Source organism: Monodelphis domestica, chromosome 1 (genome assembly GCF_027887165.1).
Source record: "Monodelphis domestica isolate mMonDom1 chromosome 1, mMonDom1.pri, whole genome shotgun sequence".
NCBI lineage: Eukaryota > Metazoa > Chordata > Mammalia > Didelphimorphia > Didelphidae > Monodelphis > Monodelphis domestica.
The window spans coordinates 23,191,821-23,214,350 of record NC_077227.1 but is presented as its reverse complement, the minus strand read 5'-3'; the positions used below and the strand labels follow the sequence as shown (position 1 = coordinate 23,214,350).

Below are 22,530 nucleotides of genomic sequence, written 5' to 3'. Positions count from 1 at the left end.
CTCTGAGCCTTTGTTTCCTCATGTATAAAATAAGGAGGTTGAGCAAGACAACTTCTAAGGTCTCCTTTGCCTATAAAACCAATCGATCAATATGGCACCCTCTCTCAGCAATGATGCCATTCATGACGAGACCGCTGGCTGGGATGGCGGCACGGTATAGGGTTTCTAGTCCAAGACCCCCAATTTGAATTCGATTGCTGCTGTGGGATGTTGGGCAAAACACTGTGGGCCTTAGTTTCTCCATCAGTAAAATGGGGGGGAGGGGTGCACTATATTATCTTTTGGGTCCCTTCCAGCTCTTATAATAATCCCATTAATTACTACCCTCTTATCCTCGTGTCCCCATAATGCCTCACAATTCTCTACCACATTTATCTTTTCGGCTACAGTCCCGAATAACTTCTGTAAAAAACAAAATGTTCTAAGAGGGCTTGAATGAAAGAGCTAAGGATATGTTTTAATGGTAAACAATTACATTCTTCTGTCATCTGATACTTTCTTTCTTTCTTTTTTTTTTTTGGAAACATGCTTTCTGAATTTTCAATAGTCCCTTTGTTAAAGCATCTGCTACTCACATAATTGAAAAGATGTTTGTGCAGTGGTATGCTTGAGACTACAGTTATTTAATCTTAATGATAAAGCCCCGAGGACAGAAAATCATAAGTAGAAACCTCTTATTATTTATCAAAAAGAAAAGGGGCTAAGGCACCTAATCTATTCTCAAATTTAAATGCATGCTTGATGAGAAATATCAATAAAACATGCGACCTGGAAAGTTTCCTGAAGTCGCCTTTAAGTCGGCTTGAAGAGAGGGAGGACAAAAGTGCGGAGGAAAACACAAACAATACAACAATGTCCTCGACCTGAGAGAGTTGGACGAGTTTTGAGGGCCAGACAAAGCAGGGAAGAGTCTAAAGTATGACACAAACACGCTCTCGAATAGTTTGGGCCTAGGGCTGTTTTCTCACCCACTACTGTAAATGAAAACCTCTTATTAATTACGACTTGTATTAAAGGCAAAACTTAAAAAAAAAAACATTTGAGATCAAGATTTTTCTTGGCTATTATTTATTTATTTTAAAAACCAGTTTTTCTTCTTCTGGGATGGGCTGTTTCTTTTTGGTTTAAATAAAGTTTCTTGAAAGGACCATGTAATAGAAAGTTTTTGAACTGGCGAAAAATGTCATGGACCTTAGTGATGCTATTCATATTAAATATAAAATATTTAATTTGTTTTTATTCATTATTTATTAAATTGATTATTAATTAATTTAATTTAAAAGATTACATATTAAATTACCTCCCCAAAGCCTTTGAGGAGAAAATCTTTACGAGCATGAAAAAGAGACCCCTCAGGGGTCTCACCTTGAGCTGCCCATTGGAGAATCAAGCTTTTTTTTTTTTAAACCCTTACCTTCCGTCTTGGAGTCAATACTGTGTATTGGCTCCAAGGCAGAAGAGTGGTAAGGGCTAGGCAATGGGGGTCAAGTGACTTGCCCAGGGTCACACAGCTAGGAAGTGGCTGAGGCCAGATTTGAACCTAGGACCTCCCGTCTCTAGGACTGGCTCTTAATCCACTGAGCTACCCAGCTGCCCCCTAGAGAATCAAGCTTTACATGGAGAAGATGGGAAAAGTGTACATCCGAACTCTTCCGGACAACTTTCAGAAACTCGCTTCGGTTTGCATGAGTTGGGGGACCAATGATAAGGACTTAGGGCCTTTGGGGGGGCTTTGTGAGAAGAACTGAAGGGAAGCAAAAGGCAGCAAGATGGCAGAAAGCCAGTTGGGGACCAGACAAGAGAGGGCAGAAAATGATAAAAGGGGATGATGGGATCAGAGGAGGAGACCAAAGAGAGGGAGAGAGAAGGGGAGAGGGGCCAGATCCTTGGTAGGAAGCTCCCTGTAAGGACACTTTCTCCATTACTTAAAAGTCTTAGTGGGGGTACAGCTGGGTGGCTCAGTGAATTGTGAGCCAGGTCTAGAGATGGGAAATCCTGGGTTCAAGTGTGGTCTCAGACACTTCCCAGCTGTGTGACCCTGGGCAAGTCACTTAACCCCCATTGCTTAGCCCTTACCACTCTTCTGCCTTGGAACAAATACACAGTATTGATTCTAAGGCAGAAGGTGAGGGTTAAAAAAATTTTTTTTAAGTCTCAGGGAATCAAAAGCCTGGAGGGGAAGTGATTTATCTGCCCACAGCTGCCAGTTTGTGTCCAAGGCATGAAGGCAACTCAGGCATTCCTGGTTCTCTGGCTAGCTCTCTATTATCTCCACTATCAGAGACACCTCTCTGACTCGTGGTTGAATAACTCCAAACTGCAGAGAAGTGTAGCATTCTGGAGCTAGCGGGGATCTTAGAGCCCTTTTGGGGTATCCCTCTCCATTAACCTTTTCCTAAGGAAGAAACTAAATTCCAGGAAAATGGAGATCAAATGGGATGCTTTATATTGAGCACTCAGCAAACTTTAAAGCTCCATATGTATACATACATAGTCTATTATTATTTCTACTGCTATTGTCATTGCTATAGTATCATATATATATTCAAAATAGTATAATATTATAGTATAATATTATAGTATCATAATATATGTGACTCAGCCAAGGTCATTCAGGCACTGAATGGCAGAACCACATTTCTTGACCCTTAACCTAGTGTCCTCTCTCCTCCTCCTGTCAGACTACTAGCCAGCTCTACTCATTGAAAGAACATGAATGACCAGCGTCAGGATGGTGCCTTCCTGATGGGCGCAGTCTTTGAACAAGCTCCTACCTAATATAGATTTTATTCTCATTTGCTAAATCAGATCTCTGCCAGCTCTCCTCTACAAGCAACCAACATTCCAATCGCATGGATTTCAAGGTCTCTTTCCCTTTTCTTACACATTACAGCTTACTAAAGACCCACAAGGGCAAGTAGGTGGCTCAGTGGATAGAGTACTGGGCTCAGAATCAGGAAGGATCATCTTCATGAGTTCAAATCCAGCCTCAGACACTCACTTGCTGTCTGTGATGTTGGGCAAGTCATTTGACCCTGTTTTCCTCAGTTCTTAAGTCAGAGAAGGAAACGGCAACCTCTCTTAGCCAGAACAATCCCAAACGTGGTCATAGAGAGTACATAGAGAGTAAAGATACGACTGAACAACCAAAAAAGACCAACAAAGATCTGAGATATCCTTTAGGGGATCAAAGCTGATCCCCGGCATCATCAATGCTACCCCAAAGCTTCTCTCATTCTCCCAAGCTGAGCTCAAATCTTCCCTCTTCCATCAATGAATTCTCCTCTGCTGTCCTCCCTGGAAGTGATCTCTACTTCCATTCTGGAAGCTCTTACAGCCTCTATCTCTACAATTTGGATTCGAAGACACGTCAGATCGTCTTCTCTATGTCTCTCAGAGTGCTTTGCCCAGAGCAGCCCCTCAACACCTACTGGTGGACTGGTAACGGTAGTCACGACAGGCAGAAGAAAGTTGGTCGGAGTCCTGAAGAGGAGGACACTGGTGGAGGGAACATGGCGGCTGGCTGAAGAAAACTGCGATTCCAGGAGACATCCCCTTTCCTCCACAAAATCCAAAGCTAGTTTCCTCTTATATTACATTATCCCAGGCCTTAGGGCTACAGAAGACCATAGAGGCCATCTTCAAACTCTAACAGATGATCACAAATTTAGGAATGAGTAGGGACACGAAAGGTCATTGAGTTCAAACCCCTTATTTTACAAGGAAGGAAGTGACAAGTAATAGGTGTCAGAGGTAGGATCTGAACCTAGAGCCTCTCACTCGAGGGCACTCTGCATTACACCATGAAACTGGGACCCAGAGAAAGAACAGCATGGGCCAAGGGCATGCAGCTGGCCAAAGAGAGGGGCCAACCCCTAACGCCCAACTTTATAATCAAGCTTCCTCATGATACAAGTGAGGTTTCCAGACCATGAGATGCAAAATTGTCCCTGTACTTGGCTCTGCTCAGATCGGAACTGATGAACAGGGTTCTGTTTTGCTAATGCTCCATTTTGAGGGGTGCTGACCAATGACAGAGTAGCCTGGGGAAGGTGACCAGCAGAGTAAAGGGCCTGAAGCAATCTTGGAACAAAGGAGGATGTTTGGCCGGGGAGGAGGCTAAGAGGAGAGGGGACGGGGCCATGCAGAGGAGGGGAAAGACTTGTTCTGGGTAGGCTGGGCCACAAGGATGCAGCATCAGGAGACATGCCCGACTCGGGGGCTGTCATTTCAAATGTGGCTAATGAGAGTTCCTGACTACGTACCACTCAAGTTCTTGGCTTGGGTATTCCCATCAGGAATACAGGGTAGAACCGTAAGAAAGTGACTTTTACCAATCTTGTAGTACTATATATGAATTATTATTATTCATGATGACAACCACTAGGTGGTGGCTTTATGGAAGGACACTGGAGTTCACTAGAGGGAAGGGATTTGAGAATAGAATTGGCTGGACTATCCTTCTTTTCTGGAGAGACTTGAAAAGAAGGGATGGAGGGAGAGAGGGAGGAAGGAAGAATTTAAGTGCCTAATATTTATCAGGCATTGTGGTAGGCGCTTTTCAAAATTATCTCATTTGATCATCAAAACAACCCCGGGAGGTAGGTGCCATTATTGCTCCATTTTACAGTTGGGGAAACGAAGTAAGACAGATTAAGTGACTTGTCCAAGGTCACACAGCTAGTGTCTGGCTTGAACTCAGGTCTTCCTGGCTCCATGCCAGTGTTTTATCCACTGTGCCACCTAGCAGAGAGTTAAGGATCCTAGAGAAAAGATTCCTCACTGAGTGGGCCATCAGATTAGATGGTCCCTAAGATCCCTAGTTTTGGCTCTAAAATTCTACAACTTGGTGACCTTCCTATCCACCAACTTTACAGGCTCTAGGGTGGCAGAAATGTACAAGAAGAGACCAGATTTCTATCTGAGCTGAGCAATAACAGAGCCATAGATCACCTTGGTTTTCCTTGGCCCTTGTCCAGATAATTCGCAAAGCTGCTTGGAATCTGGGGTATTTTTAGTATTGACACAGGGGCATATTTTTATCTTACTCAAAATATGTAGCCTACCACACCCTGCCCAGAACTTCCATATCAGAAGGCTATCCAAGCCAAATGTCATTTTGTGGACAAGCCCAAGCCCACCTGGCCCAGGTATGGACACCCTACATTCCTCCTGGGGAGATTTTCCTGGTTTCTTGGCACAGCGTTGGGCCCGTAGAATGTTCAAGGAAGGGGCTCAGGGCTAGCTGGGAGCAGGCCATTTGGGCCAGGGAAAGAGTACTGAACATGGAGCCACAGGATCTCAATTCAAATCCTGGCTATGCCACGGGATCTCAGTTCAAATCCAGGCTATGCCACATAGTAGTTGGGTGAATATAGAAGCCATTCCACCTTGTTTTCCTCATGTTCAGAATTATAAAGGTTGGGCTAGGTGGCCTTTAAGGCCGTTCTAGCTCCAGAACGATGCTCCTGGGATAGTAAATCCCTTTTCTCTCCATGGCTTCCTCATCTGCATGAAGAGAGGACTGGGCTCGGTGACCTCTAAGGTCCCTTCCTGCCCCAAGTTTAGCCTCCTATGAACTTGGTCTATGTGCCAGGAAGAGGCCACATTGCCCCTTTTCCCGCTACCCCCAAAGCCATTTGTTTATGATTTGGAGTTTCTGAATCCCCAGAAAAGCACATCCTAAAGTACTTTTGTCTTAAAGCTCTTTTTCAAATCCCTAATAACAACTTCATGTACCCCACAGAAAGAGACCGTGTCATTTATTCTGGAAAATTAAAACCAGTAATCTGGTATTTTGTGTGAAGGTTTTCTTCTTTCCCTTTTTTTTTCCTCCAAAAGAGAAGAAAAGAAACCCTCATGTGAAAGCAAAAACGGAGCCATTTAAGCTGCATTACCATCCAAAACAACACAAATGAGGAGAGGGTTTCACCCAAGAAACCAGGGTCCATCTGCTCTGCCATTGATTGAAGAAAGAGACCTGGGGCTCCGGGGCAAAATAGAAACATCTCATTAGGGGAGCGCTGGGAGCGAGTTCTTAAGCCCAACAGCAGACTGAGATATTCCTTTTCACTAATGCCCAATGCAACTCTAAGTCTGAATTTAGAACAAAAGATGTCTAAAATAACCACGTTCTGGGCAGCTTAGTTGGATTTAGGAGGACTCGAGTTCTAATACAGCCTTAAGACACTTTTTAATATTAACTGTGTGACCCTAGACAAGTCAAATCTGCCTGCCTCAGTTTCCTCATCTGTAAACTAGGGAAAAGAAACAGAAATGCTTCCCAGGATTAGTGTGTACACACTGCCTGGTACATAGTAAGCCCTATGTAAATATTAGCTGCTATTATTATTATTGTTGTTGTTGTTATTCTGCTTCAGAAGCTTTGCTGGGCTTGAGACATCGACATGGCAACAGTCTCACGATGGGAAAACACGAATGCTTTTTATATTGGTAATCATCTGTAACATGAGCAATTAAATACAGTACTAATGGACTATAGCCAAGAACCTGGGACTAATATTAAGAACTGACAGAGATGAATAGGCTTGGAAGCCAAACTAGGCTGACAAAGCCATTTTTACGAAGTGCTCGAACCCATCTGATTTAAACCAATCAGAGGCAGGTTTCGACCCGTCAGACCCTCGGTGACAACAATGCAGGCACTGGCATGGGGGCGATTCGTGCTCCGCCTTACATAAAAACACCCATGGACTCCCTTCAATCACCTGTATTTTCATTACCGCGCTCCTTAATAAACCCAAAGTAGCCCAACTCCCAGGCAGTACAAGCAACGCTCACTGAGATAACTGGCCACTTTCTTTCTTTCCTGATTGTAAAACAGAAAACATTTACTGGAACATGAAACACATGACCCGAAAAAATGAATCAGAGGGGAACGTACAGTAAATCACTCTTCTTCCTTCTTCCTGAAAAGAAAAAGTGGATGTTGAGTCAAAATAAAAGCCAGTTGCTACTGTCATGGTGGAAAAAACCAGAAAAAGGAACATTTGCCTCTAAACAAATGGGTTTAGGAGACAGTTCTAAGTTCCCAAAGGCAGTGAAACTAGATAATCGCCCCAGAGGAATGGCCCATCCTTCTTAATGCCGAAGTCCTTTCACCAATTTAGCCAACGATCTATTTTTTAATAATATTTATGTTAATGTTGGGGGTGCCCTCCTGAATACACGATGCTGGTTCTGATCAGAGCGGGCAGGGAAATTGGATATATGGGTTCAAATCCTGCCTCAGACACTTCCAATTTTTATTGAGCGCCTACTCTGTATTATTTATTAAGCACCTACTATATACAAGTTCACTGAGATACGGAGAGGTCAGAAACAAGAGATACTATTCTAGAGAAGCTCTGGGGAATCGATGGCTAACTTTCTGTTAGGGTTCAGACGGACATTGCTGACTTTAAGCACCTCCAACAAACCCTCCACTCTCCATGAAAGATTTTTAAGGCAGCTTCAAGGGATGTGGCTAATTCCCTAGGATCCAATTCCTTTGGACTCCCTCTTTCCCTTTTTAAACCCTTATCTTCAGTCTTAGAATCAGTACTGTGTATTGGTTCTAAGGCAGAAGAGTGGTAAGGGCTAGGTAATTGGGGGTTAAGTGACTTGTCCAGGGTCACACAGCTAGGAACTGTCCGTGATTGCATTTGATCTGAGTCCTCACATCTTAATTCCACACAGATTACACATTTGACTGAATTTCATACAGAAATTCGATTCAGTTCCCCAAAGCCCCATGACTCTGGCTCATGATTTCCCGTATCCAGGCTGCCTGAATTTTGAATGCCTCTGCCAGGTGTGCTGGAGCGCATTAAGGGAAGTAAAACAGCCAGTGGTAGAGAGACCTCACGAGCCCCATCTTGGGACTCCCATAGGAGGAGACGGGATGATGCTCTCAGATCCGGTCCACGGCATTGAGGATGTGAGAGCTCTTGTAGAAGAAGAGAAGCTTCCTGCAGGCAGGACTGAGTCAGGCTCCATCAGGAATAAACGATAATTGAATTCAATGCCATTTCCAGGTCATGGACCTCAGAGGGTGGCAACAGAGGCACAGGAACACCCGGATGAGAAGCAGCAAGGGTGCTGGCTGGGGTTAGGAGCTCCTCCTAGCATCATGGGTCAGACACTGATCCTCCAGCAGCTCTGTTATCTCACCTGCAGACGGCTTGAAAATTCTGGCTCGCTCATCCTCTTAGGGAAGTTTCCTGTCAATCTCAAAGGGCTGAAGAAATGGTCATTTTCACTGATTTTTATTTTTAATTTTTTTGGGTGGGTGGGACTTCCAAAACTAAGACTGTATTGTCACAGGGAAGTTTCCAGTGAGGAAACCTCCTTTTGCCATGCTGATTGGCTATTTATTTATGACCTAAAGTCATAGGGCACTCCCTATAACTCTAAGAGCAGGTGACTTGCCCAGGGTCATTCAGGCAGTGTGTTTTAGAGGCCAGACTTGCACCTGGGTCTTTCCAGTCCTTTCTATACACTGTGTCACATTTCTTTTATTAACAAGTACGAATATCATAGAGAATGGGGGCTTTGACATTTGTGCAAGATACAAAGAGCTGTCAATAAGAATGCCAAAAAGTCAATATAAGGGTTTATGTATTAAAAAGAAATGTATTTTGAATATAGTGCAATTAGCAGGGATCCTTTTCAACATGATATCACTCATTTTTAAATTAGATTTCTAACAGGGGGAGGCTAATACCATAAAACTAAAAACTCTTTTTCTAAGGAATCGCTTACTGGGAAACATTCATGGCAGGAAACAGTAACAGTGAAGCCTGACCCCATTCATTATAACGGTGTCCCAAACATGGAAAAATAATGATTTTTGTTATTTTTCAGTTGTGTCCAACTATTTATGATCCCACTTGGGGTTTTCTTGGCAAAATATACCCGAGTGGTTTGCCATTTCCTTCTCCAACCCATTTGACAGATGAGGAAACTGAGGCAAATAAGGTTAAGTGACTTGCCCAGGGTCACACAGCTAAGATACTGGATTAGTTTGCCATTTCCTTCTTCAGTTCATTTTACAGATGAGAAAATGGAGGCAAAAAGGCTTAAGTCACTTGCCCAGAGTTATGGAGTTAGTAAGTATCAGAGGCTGGATTTGAACTCAAGAAGATGAGTCTTCCTGATTCTAGGTCCAGTGCGCTATCCACTGCACCTCCTAGTTGCTAATAATAATAATAATGACATTTATATATATATATAACATATATTTATATATGTGTATATTTATATATATATAACATATATATATATATATATATATACACATAACATTTACCAAGTGCTTAAATACAATATTTGAGACTATCAACAACTCTTGTAAGACAGAGACTAGAAGTATCATCATCCTCGTTTTACAGAAGAAAATGAGGCTAGGAGTACGACAAGCATTTATTATTAAGTACCTGCCAAGGTGACCGAGAAATTAAATGAATTTGCTAAACTACCTAGCCAATAAATATCAGGGGCAAGATTTGAACCCAAGTCTTGTACTTTATCCACAATATCTAGCCGATTCCTATAAGGATGCTTTAAGTACTTTTGAAGTGTCGACGCTGTAAGTATATAGTGGAAAGAAGATGGAACACGGAGTCAAGGTTTATAGCCTGATTCTCTCTCTCTCTCTCTCTCTCTCTCTCTCTCTCTCTCTCTCTCTCTCTCTCTCTCTCTCTCTCTCTCTCTCTCTCTCTCTCTCTCTCTCTCTCTCTCTCTCTCTCTCTCTCTCTCTCTCTTTCTCTCTCTCTCTTTCTCTCTCTCTCTCTTTCTCTCTCTCTCTCTCTCTCTCTCTCTCTCTCTCTCTCTCTCTCTCTCTCTCTCTCTCTTTCTCACACACACACACACAACACACACAATGAGGATGACCTACAATCCTTGTAATTGTAAAATCCTGTGGATAATTTGCTAATCCACAAAGGAAATAAGGTACAAGCAAAAAAAAATCCAACTAGAAACAATCCAAGCACACTCTTTGGTATCATCCATCCTCTGAAACTGGTTAGGTGGTGATTTGTTAACAGGGCACAATTTACACGTCTTTCTTAAGTATGCCCTGGGAGTGACACCTACTCCAGCACTGCTGTGGTCAAAGCTGGAATGCCGCCTATTAGAGCAGAGAAGAACAATTAGCAAATATATGAATGAGCTGGTCTAGCCCCCAAACAAACAAGCTAATTGTCTATTTGTTCAGCTTCCTGCTCGTGCCTTAAGTCCGGGCCATTAGTGGCCATTAATAAAGGAAGCGATGCTTGGATTTGCCAAGCCCTGCATCTGGAAGCAGGGAGCTCCTGCTTGGGATACCTGTAATCACGGCAGAGTGTGACCAAAACAAACCACCATTTAGCTTTGGGAATCAAAGCATGAAGCAAAGACAAGTGGCGACTCTGTTAACTATTCTTTCTGTTGTGAGTAAGCAAGGTGTCGTCCTAAAGAAAAAGCGGGTGGAAGTACACCCCTACCTGTAGACTATGCTAGCTATGAAGCCCTCATCTTTTTTTGGGGGGGCCGTCATAGCCTCCATGACAAAGGATGAAACTTATAAATATATCAGGCTGGAAAGCGTGAATTTCGTGTGTTAAATACGTCCTGGTAGATAAAAACATCAATGGAAGGAACAAAAACCATGGAAATATGAGCAAAGAAATATTGACTTTCCAGACAGAGTAGGATGGTCTCTCCTAGGAGGGCGCCCATGATTCCCCCCTCTGGAGACCTGAGAATTAAGCCAACAGGCTATGTTTTTCTGAAGTTGAAGGCCCCTCTATGATGAGGCTCGACCAATAGAGAGTTCTAGGAGAAGGGATAACAATTCCCGTAAAAGTCGGGTACCACAGCATAAACCCAAAGTGAAGTGTCTTCTTTGAGCATCTGCAGCCCTTGAAATGGAAGCTCAGATTTCCATCTCAGTGAGGTAGTTTAATTTAAGTGGCAGAGGGATGTTTTCCACCTCTTAAAAAGTCCCCTGACCTCCTCATGTCTCTTATCCTGGACCAAGTGCCTCCAAAGTAACATGCTTTTAATTAAACAAGGATTGAGAAGAAGTGTTTTTCTTACCTTTCATAATGTCTGCGTGTACACGTAGCTGCACTCGTGCTCCCTGGATTACCCCCTAATTCATCATAAATATGCTTCCATTGTCGGCGGGCTGTTATCTGCAAAAACGGCAATGGCAAATTCAAACGTGCATCTTTAGAGATTCAACAGCATCTGAGCACACAGCCTTGAATGCATATGCAACAGTCCAAGAGAATGGTATGTTCTAGAAACCCGAGAGCAGAAAAGCAACAGAACGTACAAGAAGCTTTCGGCTTTGTACCCTAACCCGATACCCATCCCTTTTCTTGACTGAGGGGAAATGGAATTCGACTGTTGGTTCAATATCGTGTCACTCGGTTTAGATTCACAGAAGACAGACCCCCCCTTTTCCCCCCATATACTGACATTTGCTCACCCCAATCAAGTTTCCCAACTTCTCCCCCTCGCTCCATCATATCCCAGGGTTAGCCATTGGAATGAAACTGGAGCTCAGCAAAATTATTGACGAGCTCATTAATCAAATGGCATTCAGGAAATCAAAGTGGCCACGGAATTCACAACGGTCTCAGGCTGTGTTTTTATCCCAGTTTGCTACGTCCGCCAAAACAAAACTCAAATCTTTTAACTTTATAGGTCACAAGCTGTTTATTTTTATTCACTCGGGTCAGCAAAAGAGTCTATAGATCAAATGGCAACACAATCTAAAGCTACTCCAAGCTAGTCTGTGGGCTCCGTGTTTTATTGGGCTGGGTGCATGAAAATAAACATCTTCCAATATATTGAAATTGCCTACCAAGCTCTTGTTTTCTTTTTTTCTATTCTGTAAAGAAATTAGGAATCTACAAAATAACAGATGGGAGATTTGGCAAAAGAATAATTTGGGGAAACCACGTCATTACTCTATCCCAGCAAGGCTAGTGGGCGTGTCCTCGAAAGCAGCCAGAAAAAGGGCAAATCTCAACGCCCCGTGTGACTGCGCCGAAGCAGAGCCCATGGCGGACAGGAATGCCCGGGCTAAGGGGCCACTTTGGGGGGAGGTTTAATACAATCAGAGCCTAAGGCTCCTCTCAAAAATACCCACAGAGCTGCCGTGGAGTTCACTAAGGGGCCACAAGCAGCAATCAGAAAGAAAATAAATATCACAACTTGCAATCTGGGCTCTGTAATTGTAATCTAAAGAGGAGGAGATGGGTGGTTAAATATTATAGGGTAAATGGCGCCTTTCCTGCTTTACATAAAAAGAAACCCTTCATTTTCGTAAAACCTTCTCAACAAGCCAAAGTAGGGCCTTGAGACAATATGTTATTTAGTATTGTTCAATTCCCTGTGAAGTAGTCTTGAAACCCTTTGTTTGGTGAGTTCTTATTAGAAAGCACCACCTCTCACGTCTACCAGCAGGTAAAATGGAAATTAAAATCCTCCTCTATTCACAGGATGGTTTAGATTCTAATAAATGGTTACAGGAACCTTTTCAGCAAGACTCAAAATACATATTTTGATAAGGATTTTATATTTAATGACAATCTTCCCCCAAACTGCTTCAAGGTACAATCACGAGCTAATTCTGTTCAAGAAGTCTGTTTTTTCCTTTAGGGGCTTTCTAGGTAAGAAGGGAAGAAAGGGTTGTCAAAATATGTCACTCCTGGGACGAACCAATGCTCTTGATCTTCTCTGGACAGAGGCAAAATAGAGGAGTACCTGTTCTACTCAATGCAACTATCTGAGGTCCATCGCCCCTACCTACCATATTGCCCAACACAACTTGACTCGTGTGGCCACTTGAGAGCCAACAATGGAACCGGCTTTGGGTGCTTTATCAAATGTTGAGTAGAGGGGCTAATGGCTACACTATTCCTTCAGATTCCCATTCTCCAGGTCTCCAAATGTCTTTCTGCTTCTTGTACCACCACCACCACCACCTCCACCACTACTACCCATCCCAGCTTCACTCTACATGACCTGGATCTCAATTAGCCCTAAAGGAGCGAGTTGGCAAATCCCAAGTCTCTCAGTACCAGTCACAAAGGAGTTCCAATTATGACTGGATTAAGAGGTGACAACCAACAGCATCTTCTTCCCCCATGGTGGGTCCGTGTTAAACACACTTGTGATATTGAAAAGACACGATGTCTTTGAGAATAAGCAATGAAGTATCAAAGGAGAAGAATTCTGCTCACACTGGGGTTGAAACTAAGTAAGCTAGAAGTGTGTAGGACACAGTTCTGCGTTAATAAGCCACGTCGGCAATTGTTAAGGGCTGTATTTGTTAGCCACCATGAGTAGGACTTGTGTCTCTATGAGCCCTCGCTAGTATCGGTGTCATCATGAATGAAGATGGGACCTTACACACAGCTAATCTCTTTTTGGGCTTTATTTTAACTATATAGCCCTGAATGGCGACAGCACTTGATGGGTCGAGGTTTTAAGACAAGATGCTTTTCTCTTCACACTAGAAAAAAAAAAAGCATGAGATGTGCTCTTACTGACTACAAAAGGCTTTTAAGTCCTGGGAAGTCCTTCACACAAATTCCTCTTTGCTCTATTTCTCCAGCCTCACTCTCACTTACTTTTCATTCAATTGCTGATTACGGGGTCCTAAAAGAAGAATTCTCAAAATCCCACTCATCGAAGATGTCTGACAAGAGGCAAACAAATGATTTTGGCCTCGTCCTAATCTTTAGACACTCATGGCTACCACCCAAAAGGAAAATTTCCCTTTATATTAATGTCCATAAGATGGGTCTGGACTTGGGATTTCGCTGATATAAGGAACCCCCAGATAGGGAAATCTTTTCTAACAAAGCACGTTAGCAACACCTTTGCAACTTATATTCCTGGAGAGTCACTTTGGGCACCAAGAGGTGACATAGTCATATATAACTGAGGTGGGATTTGATCCCAGATCTCCCTGGCTCTGAGGTCAGCCTGCTATCCATGACATCTTTCTTTTTCATCTTAACTGATAGACACAAATCAAGACTTTAACCACCTCCCCATTTTCTGTTTCTATCTCTCTCTCTCTGACTCCATTCTCCTTCTGTCTCTATCTCTGTCTTTATCTGTGTCTCTGTTTCTCCCCCTCTCTCTCCATCTCCATCTTTCTGTCTGTCCGTCTGTCTGTCTGTCTGTCTCTCTCTATATATATATATATAAATATGTATATATTTATTATTTCTGGTTTTGTCATCTTTCTTTTTCATCTTAACTGATAGACATAAATCAAGACTTTAACCACCTCCCCATTTTCTGTTTCTATCTATCTCTCTCTGTCTCCATTCTCCTTCTGTCTCTATCTCTGTCTTTATCTGTGTCTCTGTTTCTCCCTCTCTCTCTCTATCTCCATCTTTCTTTCTGTCTGTCTGTCTGTCTCTATATAAATAAATATGTATATATTTATTATTTCTGGTTTTGTAGATTTTTTTCCCCACAAGGGGCCAAGCAAGTATAGCATCCCAATCTGAACAGCTGGGATATATTAACTTTAAGAGGCCCTCAGATGCCACAGGGACTATCCATGGTAGAGTCTCAGTCCAAAAGACAATCCATCCACTACCTTCGTGATCTCCTCCTAACAAAATCCAACCTGGCTCTTCACAGTGAATTAGAAGTCCCGGGAAGTACAGAGTCTTTAATAAAGACCAATCTGTTATCCTGATACTGGACATGGATCCTCAGATCCATGCCGATGGAAAACAAGCCCTGCAAGGGCCAAGCAAGTCAGAAAGCTCTTGACTATGGGTTTAGAGATGGCCCTTCATCCATTTGAGAATTAGACCAGCTCCGGTTTTCTTTCCCTTCTCTTTTGATTATTATTAAAAATCCTACAAGAGAATCATGAGAAGGTTGGCCACCATTTGGGGGGGGGCACAAAAGTAGAACATAGATCATAGATTTATTGCTCAAAGGGGCTTTAGAGGCCATTTAATTCAATCTTTTTTTTTATTACACAGAGGTCCAAAGAACTAATAATACTAATAACTAATATTTGTATAGTGCTTTAAAGTTTGCACTTATTTGATCTTCCCAACAAGCTTGTGAGGGAGGTGACATCCTTATTTCCATTTAACAGATGGTGAAGTGGAGTCTGGGAAGAGTGAAGTGATTTGCCTAGGGTTCACCAGGAAGCTGACTCAGGATCTGACCCAGGTCCTCTGACTCCAAATCCCTTGATCTTTCTACTGTGTCTTGATATCTTATCATGTCATGAGAGTATCTATATCTACTAAGTGGTGGAAGGCTTCCAACCTCTGTCAGTGGAGGAAGCACCTTCAAGAAATCAAGGAACTTCCAAAAAAAGAAGAAGAGGATGCTAGGATCAAATTACCCCCGAATCTACCTGCCCCAGGGAGAGAAGAGATCTCTGTGATCTTGGAGCTATTCCACAGTGGCCTGAGAAGCTCCTCTAAGGAACACCTAGGAGAGGAACAAGGTCCATTTGCTCCCAGCACTGCCCAAGTTCATTCTATGAATATTTCTTCTGCAGGAAGCCTGAGGGCTAGCCGAATTCAAGGAATATGCCTCTTTTCCTGGTAGCACTCCAGGAACTCAAGTCTTTCAAAATTACATGACATCATCCTTGGCCCAGATAGTTTCAAATTAAGCAAGAAGCTTTGTCTGCCCAGAGAACTGAGGTCAGCTTCGGAGGATGTCATGAGAATGATGTCAAAGCCTGCCTAACCCACACAATGCGAAGATAACAGGCATTTGCCAAAATGAAAAGGAAAAAAACCATGGCTTTGTTACTTGGAGGAGGGGAGAGGGGAAGCAATTAATTGACAGGCTTAGAAAACACTGTTATGGTCCATCATCCCAAGCCCCTAGAATAGGACTCCACTAAGACGTTTTTGTTCCCCCTGTGATCTTCTCCTTGGCTGTTGGCCGCCCTTGGCCACCGAAGGAGCAAGCCAAGAGGAGATGCCTCTCAGACCAACGCAGGTGTCACAAACCTTGGAAATATCCCAGTTGTCTCCACAACTCTAAACCCTCAGCCCTCTGAGGGGATGAAAGAAGTCGAGAGGGCACCCACTCACCATCTGTCTAGCCAATGGGGGTAGGGAAAGGGGTAGCCCCGAGAGCATATGTCTGCAAGGGAGAGCTGGAAGTGAGAAAACAACTGTAGGCTTGTCACTGTACATCAATAAGAGCTCCGGCATAGGCCTTTGTAGAAAATCAAATCCATCCCAGTAGATTAATAGGCTCTAAACATTGGGATAAACAGACACCGCATCCATTTCCAGTATCTGCCGGCTGGCCAAGAGAAGAGAGCTAGCTACTTCTGACATACCACAGGGATGTGAAGAACAAATTCTGCCCTGTCTCCTTTTTTTTTTAAATTTGTCATACAATTTGAGGGCTGTGAAGGCCTGAGACCAAAGGATCCCACAATCCGAAACAGCATCCAGAAGTTTTGAAATAGCTTATAACCACAAACGAAAACAAGCCAATTAAAAGAATCTATTCGGTAGCCACCAGATTCCAGGGAGATGTCTTTATCTTGCCATGAGTCAGTCAGCAGCAGAACAGAAAAAACGTCAAGTTTTACCTTTGTGACTGACCAACTACTAACGTGAGCCAATTTGCATCTTGACCCTCTTGTCTCTTCTAACGTGCATTTGTTTGACTCAACATGGTGGTGTAAAGTATGGGTTGGAATGCCATCTCGATCACTGAACCCACTGAAAATCAAGGCATCTTTGGACCTCTCTGGAACTCAGGTGCCTTCCTTGACAAGAAGGACACCAGTCTCGGTCAGGTCTCTTTAACTTCTGTGTGTGCACCTTGGATCTCTAGCAGTCCAGCTATGGACCTCATTTCAGAATAATAAGTTGTGTTTTTTTTTAAACTCATAAAATAGAAAACATAGGATTATAAGAGGAACCAATTATACTGAAATATATCTATCAAAACCTATATATTGAAAACCTGGGCTAAGAACGACTAGATGGTGCCTTAAGTTCTCTTCTGGTCTTATATTTGGCTTGATATGACCCTAAATTCTCAGCCACTAATTTAGGACTTTATACATTCACTAATACCTTCCTTTAGATAATAGTGATTATAAGGAAGAATCAAGCGACTGTAAAGGTTTTGAGAATCACTGAGTCTGACTCCCTTCCCATGTCATGGATTAAATTTGCCATTAGAAAAATTCCCAAGTTAACAAGACCCGTCCTTGGACAACAACATACACACAAGGGACCACTAGTTCCCTATACAAAGGCTGGTTAGAAATCTGCTCACCCAGATATTTTGAAAAAAAAATTGATCAGACCCTAGGAATTGGTTCAGAGTGATCAAATGAGTTTTTCCTGGTTATGTGACTCATTAAGGAATAGATCCAACTCTAGTGGTTGGGAATATAAGACAGAACAAACCTGTGGAATAAATGACTGCTATTGAACCCTTTTGGTCCATGATTCTAATGCAGGAAGGAGTAGGGTTAACTGCTCTCAACATTCAGAATGTTTATTCGAATATATCTAAATCAAGAAAACACTCGAAAATAAGCAAAAAGTAAGTATCATTCCATGGTGTTGAATGTGTGTGTTTTATCTGGCACACTGAACTCAAAGGAAAGTCCCTAACCTACCATCCCACAGTTCCTGCTAGTGAAAATGGGTCATCTGCCCAAGAAAAGCAGCTCCCTCCATTTGATAGGTCAGGAGTCCAAAACAAGACCCTTAAATTCTTCAAATTTCCAAGTACAGTCAATGGCCCCGAGAAGACCGGACTTACTTGGGGCTACTGTAAAAGAACAGAGTCTTCCCCCCCACACACACACCCGAAGAGATAAAGGATGCCAGACTGGCTTGGCTTCAGGTTTCTTTAGAGGTCTGTCTCCAGGTTCAAGTCACCATTAGCATAGTCAACATGGCAAAAGCTTGCATCTATCTACATGGAAGATGGACCTCCATTCAGCTTTCAATAGTCTGTGTCCATTTAGCATCCCAAATACCCCAACTTACTTCCCACAGACACATAATAATCTACACACGTATGATCTTGTCAGTGTCACATGAAAAGTCTGTGAGAGGAAAATGACACGAGAATAAGGGCAATCTGGAAATTTATCAGCAGGCTCCTCGCCAAGTGAATGAATGGCATTCAGGGTTTCTGAGCCTGAAAAATATACTTTACAACAATAGTATATAATAGTTTGAATATTATTTTTTCTCTTTGATAGTTCAAGGGTTGTTGTGAGGCCCCAGTAAGAGAGCAGATACAAAGTGCTTTAGAACATCAAATGCCAGCAATTATTATTATCATCATCAGCGTAAATGATTATTTCATTGCTGTGGATGCTCCCTCTGTCAATCGGGTTGCAACCTTTCCAAGACTTGGCAGGTACTTTAACGAGAGAATTTGGTCAAGAGTTCACCCTGTACTGGTCAACATTCAGATGACAAATTATTCCAAATGCAGCAAGACCCATCCTTGGACACTGATCATACACACCAGAGTTCACCAGAGCCTGGAGGGACCTGCCAAATATCACACCCCCTTGGTACAGCTTTTAAGAACCCAGGACTACCTCCAAGCCACAATGAGGTATCATGGCCAAAGACAGTTACAGACACTTGCTTTCTCAGTCCATAGAAAAGCACTCATCCCCATCCTTCACAAGATAGGCTGGATTACCAACGCTGACGTCTAGATCTACGAGACCCCTTCTGACAAGTTATCATCTCCCCCCCCCCCCAGACAAAGACCATAATTAGCCCAGGATCTTGCTAAGGCAGCAGCCAAGGAGTCAAGGTTGGACCCTACATACACTCCTATCAACAGAGCCATCCGTGTGTAATAATTACACTGTTTATTTTTATTCAGGGCACTTGAGAAAATAAATATCGTGAGTCACTCACACCTATAAAATGCCCCTTGTATATGCACTTTGTGGATCGATTATATTCCCTTACAAACATGCACACGCCATCTATACAATGAACGTTACCTCAAAGAATTCCAATTTGGAATATACCGCAGATATCTATGCTATAAATACAGGATCGTCTGTGTCACGTCGAGCCTGTCACCTCTTCCCCACCCCCAGCTCCTTGCATCAAACCATGATATGAGTTTGTGGAACAATATGCTTTATCTGGCAGAAAAAACACTGGTTATTACATTGGGGCTAAAATGAATTTCATTTTCTTGATTTTGTGTCTCTTATTGTCATTTTACTACCAAACAGAGATAACCCAGATTACTTCTTAAGGAAATAAAAAAAATAATAATTTCTTATTCAATTTCTTTAGAAACTGCCCAACTTAATCTGATCACTGTGCAGAGAAGAAAGCATTTCCAGTGACGACATCTTCCTGTGTCAATTGGTTTTACTGCAGATGTCATCTCTGCGGGCTGTATTCATGCAGCTCTTTCTTTTGATTTCAAGATTTTAATCTAAGTATGTTTCTTTAACATTTTATTGGTTAAAAAAAAATGCTGCAAAATCCGTGGCCATCAAATTTTCCTGTGGGCTAAAAATAAACTGTTCCTGTCAGATAGAATTAGCCGATAAAAAGTGTCAGAGCCTTTTCTGAATTAGGTTGATAACTTCCTGTTTATGTGGCATTGACCCTTGTCTAATAAAGCCTTTTTTTGTGTGCTTGCAATAAGAGAAGATTCTGCTACATATTATTCCTGAATGGCCAATACTGATTACTTTTGAAAGCCTTTAATACATTTCCCATATTAGACATGAACAGATGTCAGGTATGTTGCCAAGAGGAATTTCTTTTATGCAATCTTGGCCTCTTGTACAATAATAAGCCTTTCTCAACATGGGGAAAAAATCACAGACCCAACTGATTTCCTAGACAAGGAAGAGTTCCATATGTTTTCCACTTGTCGTTTTTTACGACAAGTTTACAATTTTGCCAAACCTGGGACTAATTGGGACCGTTTCCAAGAGTGGCCCGAGAAACCCCCAAAGGGTAGAGCTATTGGAAAAGCCAAGTCTATGGCTCCCAGCTTTTGCTTCTTTCCCATTTGGGTCAGAGAAGGGAAAGTGAGATTGCACAATTATTGCATTGAAGTTATTTAAACACTTACTGTTTCATATCCTCCCAGGTTTTGAGCAGCTTGAAACATAGTCCAAAGGTTAACTGTTAGAGGGACAATAAGTATTTAGATAAGCATTACATTAATGTACTTCCAAGAAAATTCAATTAAACATTAAAAAAAAAAAGTAAAATAAACCAGGAAGGAGAACTAGGAGTGCTAATCCACCCCGGAGAGTTTACCAAAGGGCACTCGTTCATTCACTCAACAACGGGATATGGGATGACTTTACACTATTTCTTAATGAATGCATGAATACAAAGCCTCGGAAATGGTTCTACTTTGAGGCTGGAGAAAAAGGACAATGTGAGTCTAGTTGTCATCGGTCTGACAGCAGAATCTTCTGGCTCAATTGTCCTTTTCAAAGTGAGCCCCTGGAAAGGAGCCATTGATTAAATAGTAATATATTTTGACCCTAATCAATAGACAGCCGCTATTTTCATATATGATTACTTTCCTAATAGAATAACGGATGGCAGTGCCAATTTAAGGGCCCATCCTGTACTTTGGACACGTGTTGGGGCTCTCGGGGACTCGAGCTCCGGCCGCCATGTCTAATGGGCAGGAGACCTCCCTTCCCCAGCCCTGGAGCTCCAAGGTGAGCAGGCTGGGCAAACTCGCTCAGCCTTTGGCCATCTGCGTGTGGAATATTGCTTTTAACAGCCTCTCCAGCCCGCGTCTGCCATGTTAAGCAACTCCAGTGGACGGCTAACAACTCCGTCCATTTGGGCAGAATATCATGGAGGACGGCCTGCCTGGACTGGGTAGTTCAGACCTCCCTCCCTCCCTTCCTTCTCCCCGTCTGCATTTCGAGTGACTCTTTGGCAGTCGAAATGAGGAATACAATAAAAATAAAACAAGGCTCTTTTGACACATCGCGTTCTCCAAGCCTCATTGAACCTTGTACTTTTTTCAGAGCACTCAAGAGCTTTGCTTGGGCCTTGATTTAATCTGAGTCAATGCATTATGCAGCAAAGCTGTTCATAGTACATTAATTTCACTTCTATTTTCAGAAACCAGTTTTCAGACAAACATTGTAATCATTCGTAGTTATATAAGTTTATAATGGCTGCGAGAGTCGGGTTGCAATCAGTGCCAATTGCTATTAGGTATGTAAATTGTTATGTAAAACACACAGGTTTGACATTCTTCATCAGAATGACACATGGATTTAATCTGGGAAGATAGGCGGGGAGAAAGGGGTGCTTCGAGGCGGGGAGCTTTCTTTCCCTTTTGTGCGCCGCCGGAACGCGCCATCGGGAGATGCGTTCTCGCCTCCTCGCCGGAATTCTGCTCCGCTAGGATGGTTCGTGCTCAAAAAGTTAGGGTGACAGCCCGCCAGGAAAGGGCCCCCCGGCTCTGGGCCGCCCCCTTCCCCCAGCTCCCGGGGCAGCTATTTACTGGTAATCACCCCACCGAGGCGGGCGGGGGGCTGGCAAATGCGCGTCTTCTTTCTTTGTGGCTACTCTGACCCTCTGTAGTATCTGCCTTTTCCCAGGCAACATCTGTGCATGATAAAGCTACGTCATAGCATTATCTCAGGAGAAAGGCATGGCAGACACTACGCTCTGACAAAACAGAAAATGAGAAACTTTCAACATGTCTATTTCCAGTCATAATCAGTGGATTTCTGAAGCCTATAAATATCTCCTCGCAACTGGCCCGGACGGATGGAAGGCCCGAGAGGGAAGAGGCCGAGGAATGCCTGGCCGAGCCCCGAGGAGCCGCGTCCAGGGTAAACGCACATCGTCAGCCCCAAATTAGGCTTTTAGCCTAATCTCTGGGAAGGGTTTTTTTCCCCCTTTTTTCCTTTTTTCTCTTTCTTTTCCTTTTTTTTTTACATTCACACAAAAAATCAGAACAGTTTTGAAATGCAATTAGAAAACAAGAAGTAAAAAGATTGTACTTACTCTGCTTAAACCCTAAATAGGGAATTCGTTCTATGGGCGTCTTCCTTTCTTTCATGTACTTGTAAAGGGCCACTAAGAAGGCCTGTTCTTCGGCCCGGCATTCTTCCCCAATGGCGACCTTTGATTTCTCTTCGTTGGAGCCTTTTTTACAGCCACTGTGGTTATTCTTGGGCTTGGCCAAGGCTGATCTGGCCTCACATTTCACCTGGAAAAGGGAAAACACACCACATCAAACCCGGAGGGCTGACTCAAAGCCATGCTGTAGCCCAAACATTCGCGGGGCCGGAAGGGGGAACCCATCAAACTCCAGCAGAGGCCAGTTAACCATCAAAACAGGGAAGGCTTCCAGCGCGTGGAGTCGTCTCTACATGGGAACTGTTTCCAGGGGTTGGAGTGCTTTTCTTTCTTTTTACGGGAATATCAGCCGACAACACCGTTGCCATCTGCTGGGAAGGTTCTCCAGGTGCCAGATGCCTCTTGGAGCCCTTCCTTCCAA

General features: G+C 43.0%; 1 protein-coding gene across 3 annotated transcripts in view; it reads right to left on the bottom strand.

The window, feature by feature from the left end:
* ARID5B (AT-rich interaction domain 5B) overlaps window positions 1–22,530 on the bottom strand; it is a 209,524-nt gene that overhangs the window by 17,416 nt on the left and 169,578 nt on the right. For all 3 annotated transcript variants that reach the window (XM_056795952.1, XM_056795955.1, XM_007478274.2), the window contains 3 exons: window positions 22,035–22,239; window positions 20,116–20,168; window positions 11,083–11,180 (listed from right to left, as the gene is read on the bottom strand). In XM_056795952.1, the coding sequence (XP_056651930.1) occupies window positions 11,083–11,180; window positions 20,116–20,168; window positions 22,035–22,239 (356 nt within the window). The remainder of the gene's footprint in view (window positions 1–11,082; window positions 11,181–20,115; window positions 20,169–22,034; window positions 22,240–22,530) is intronic.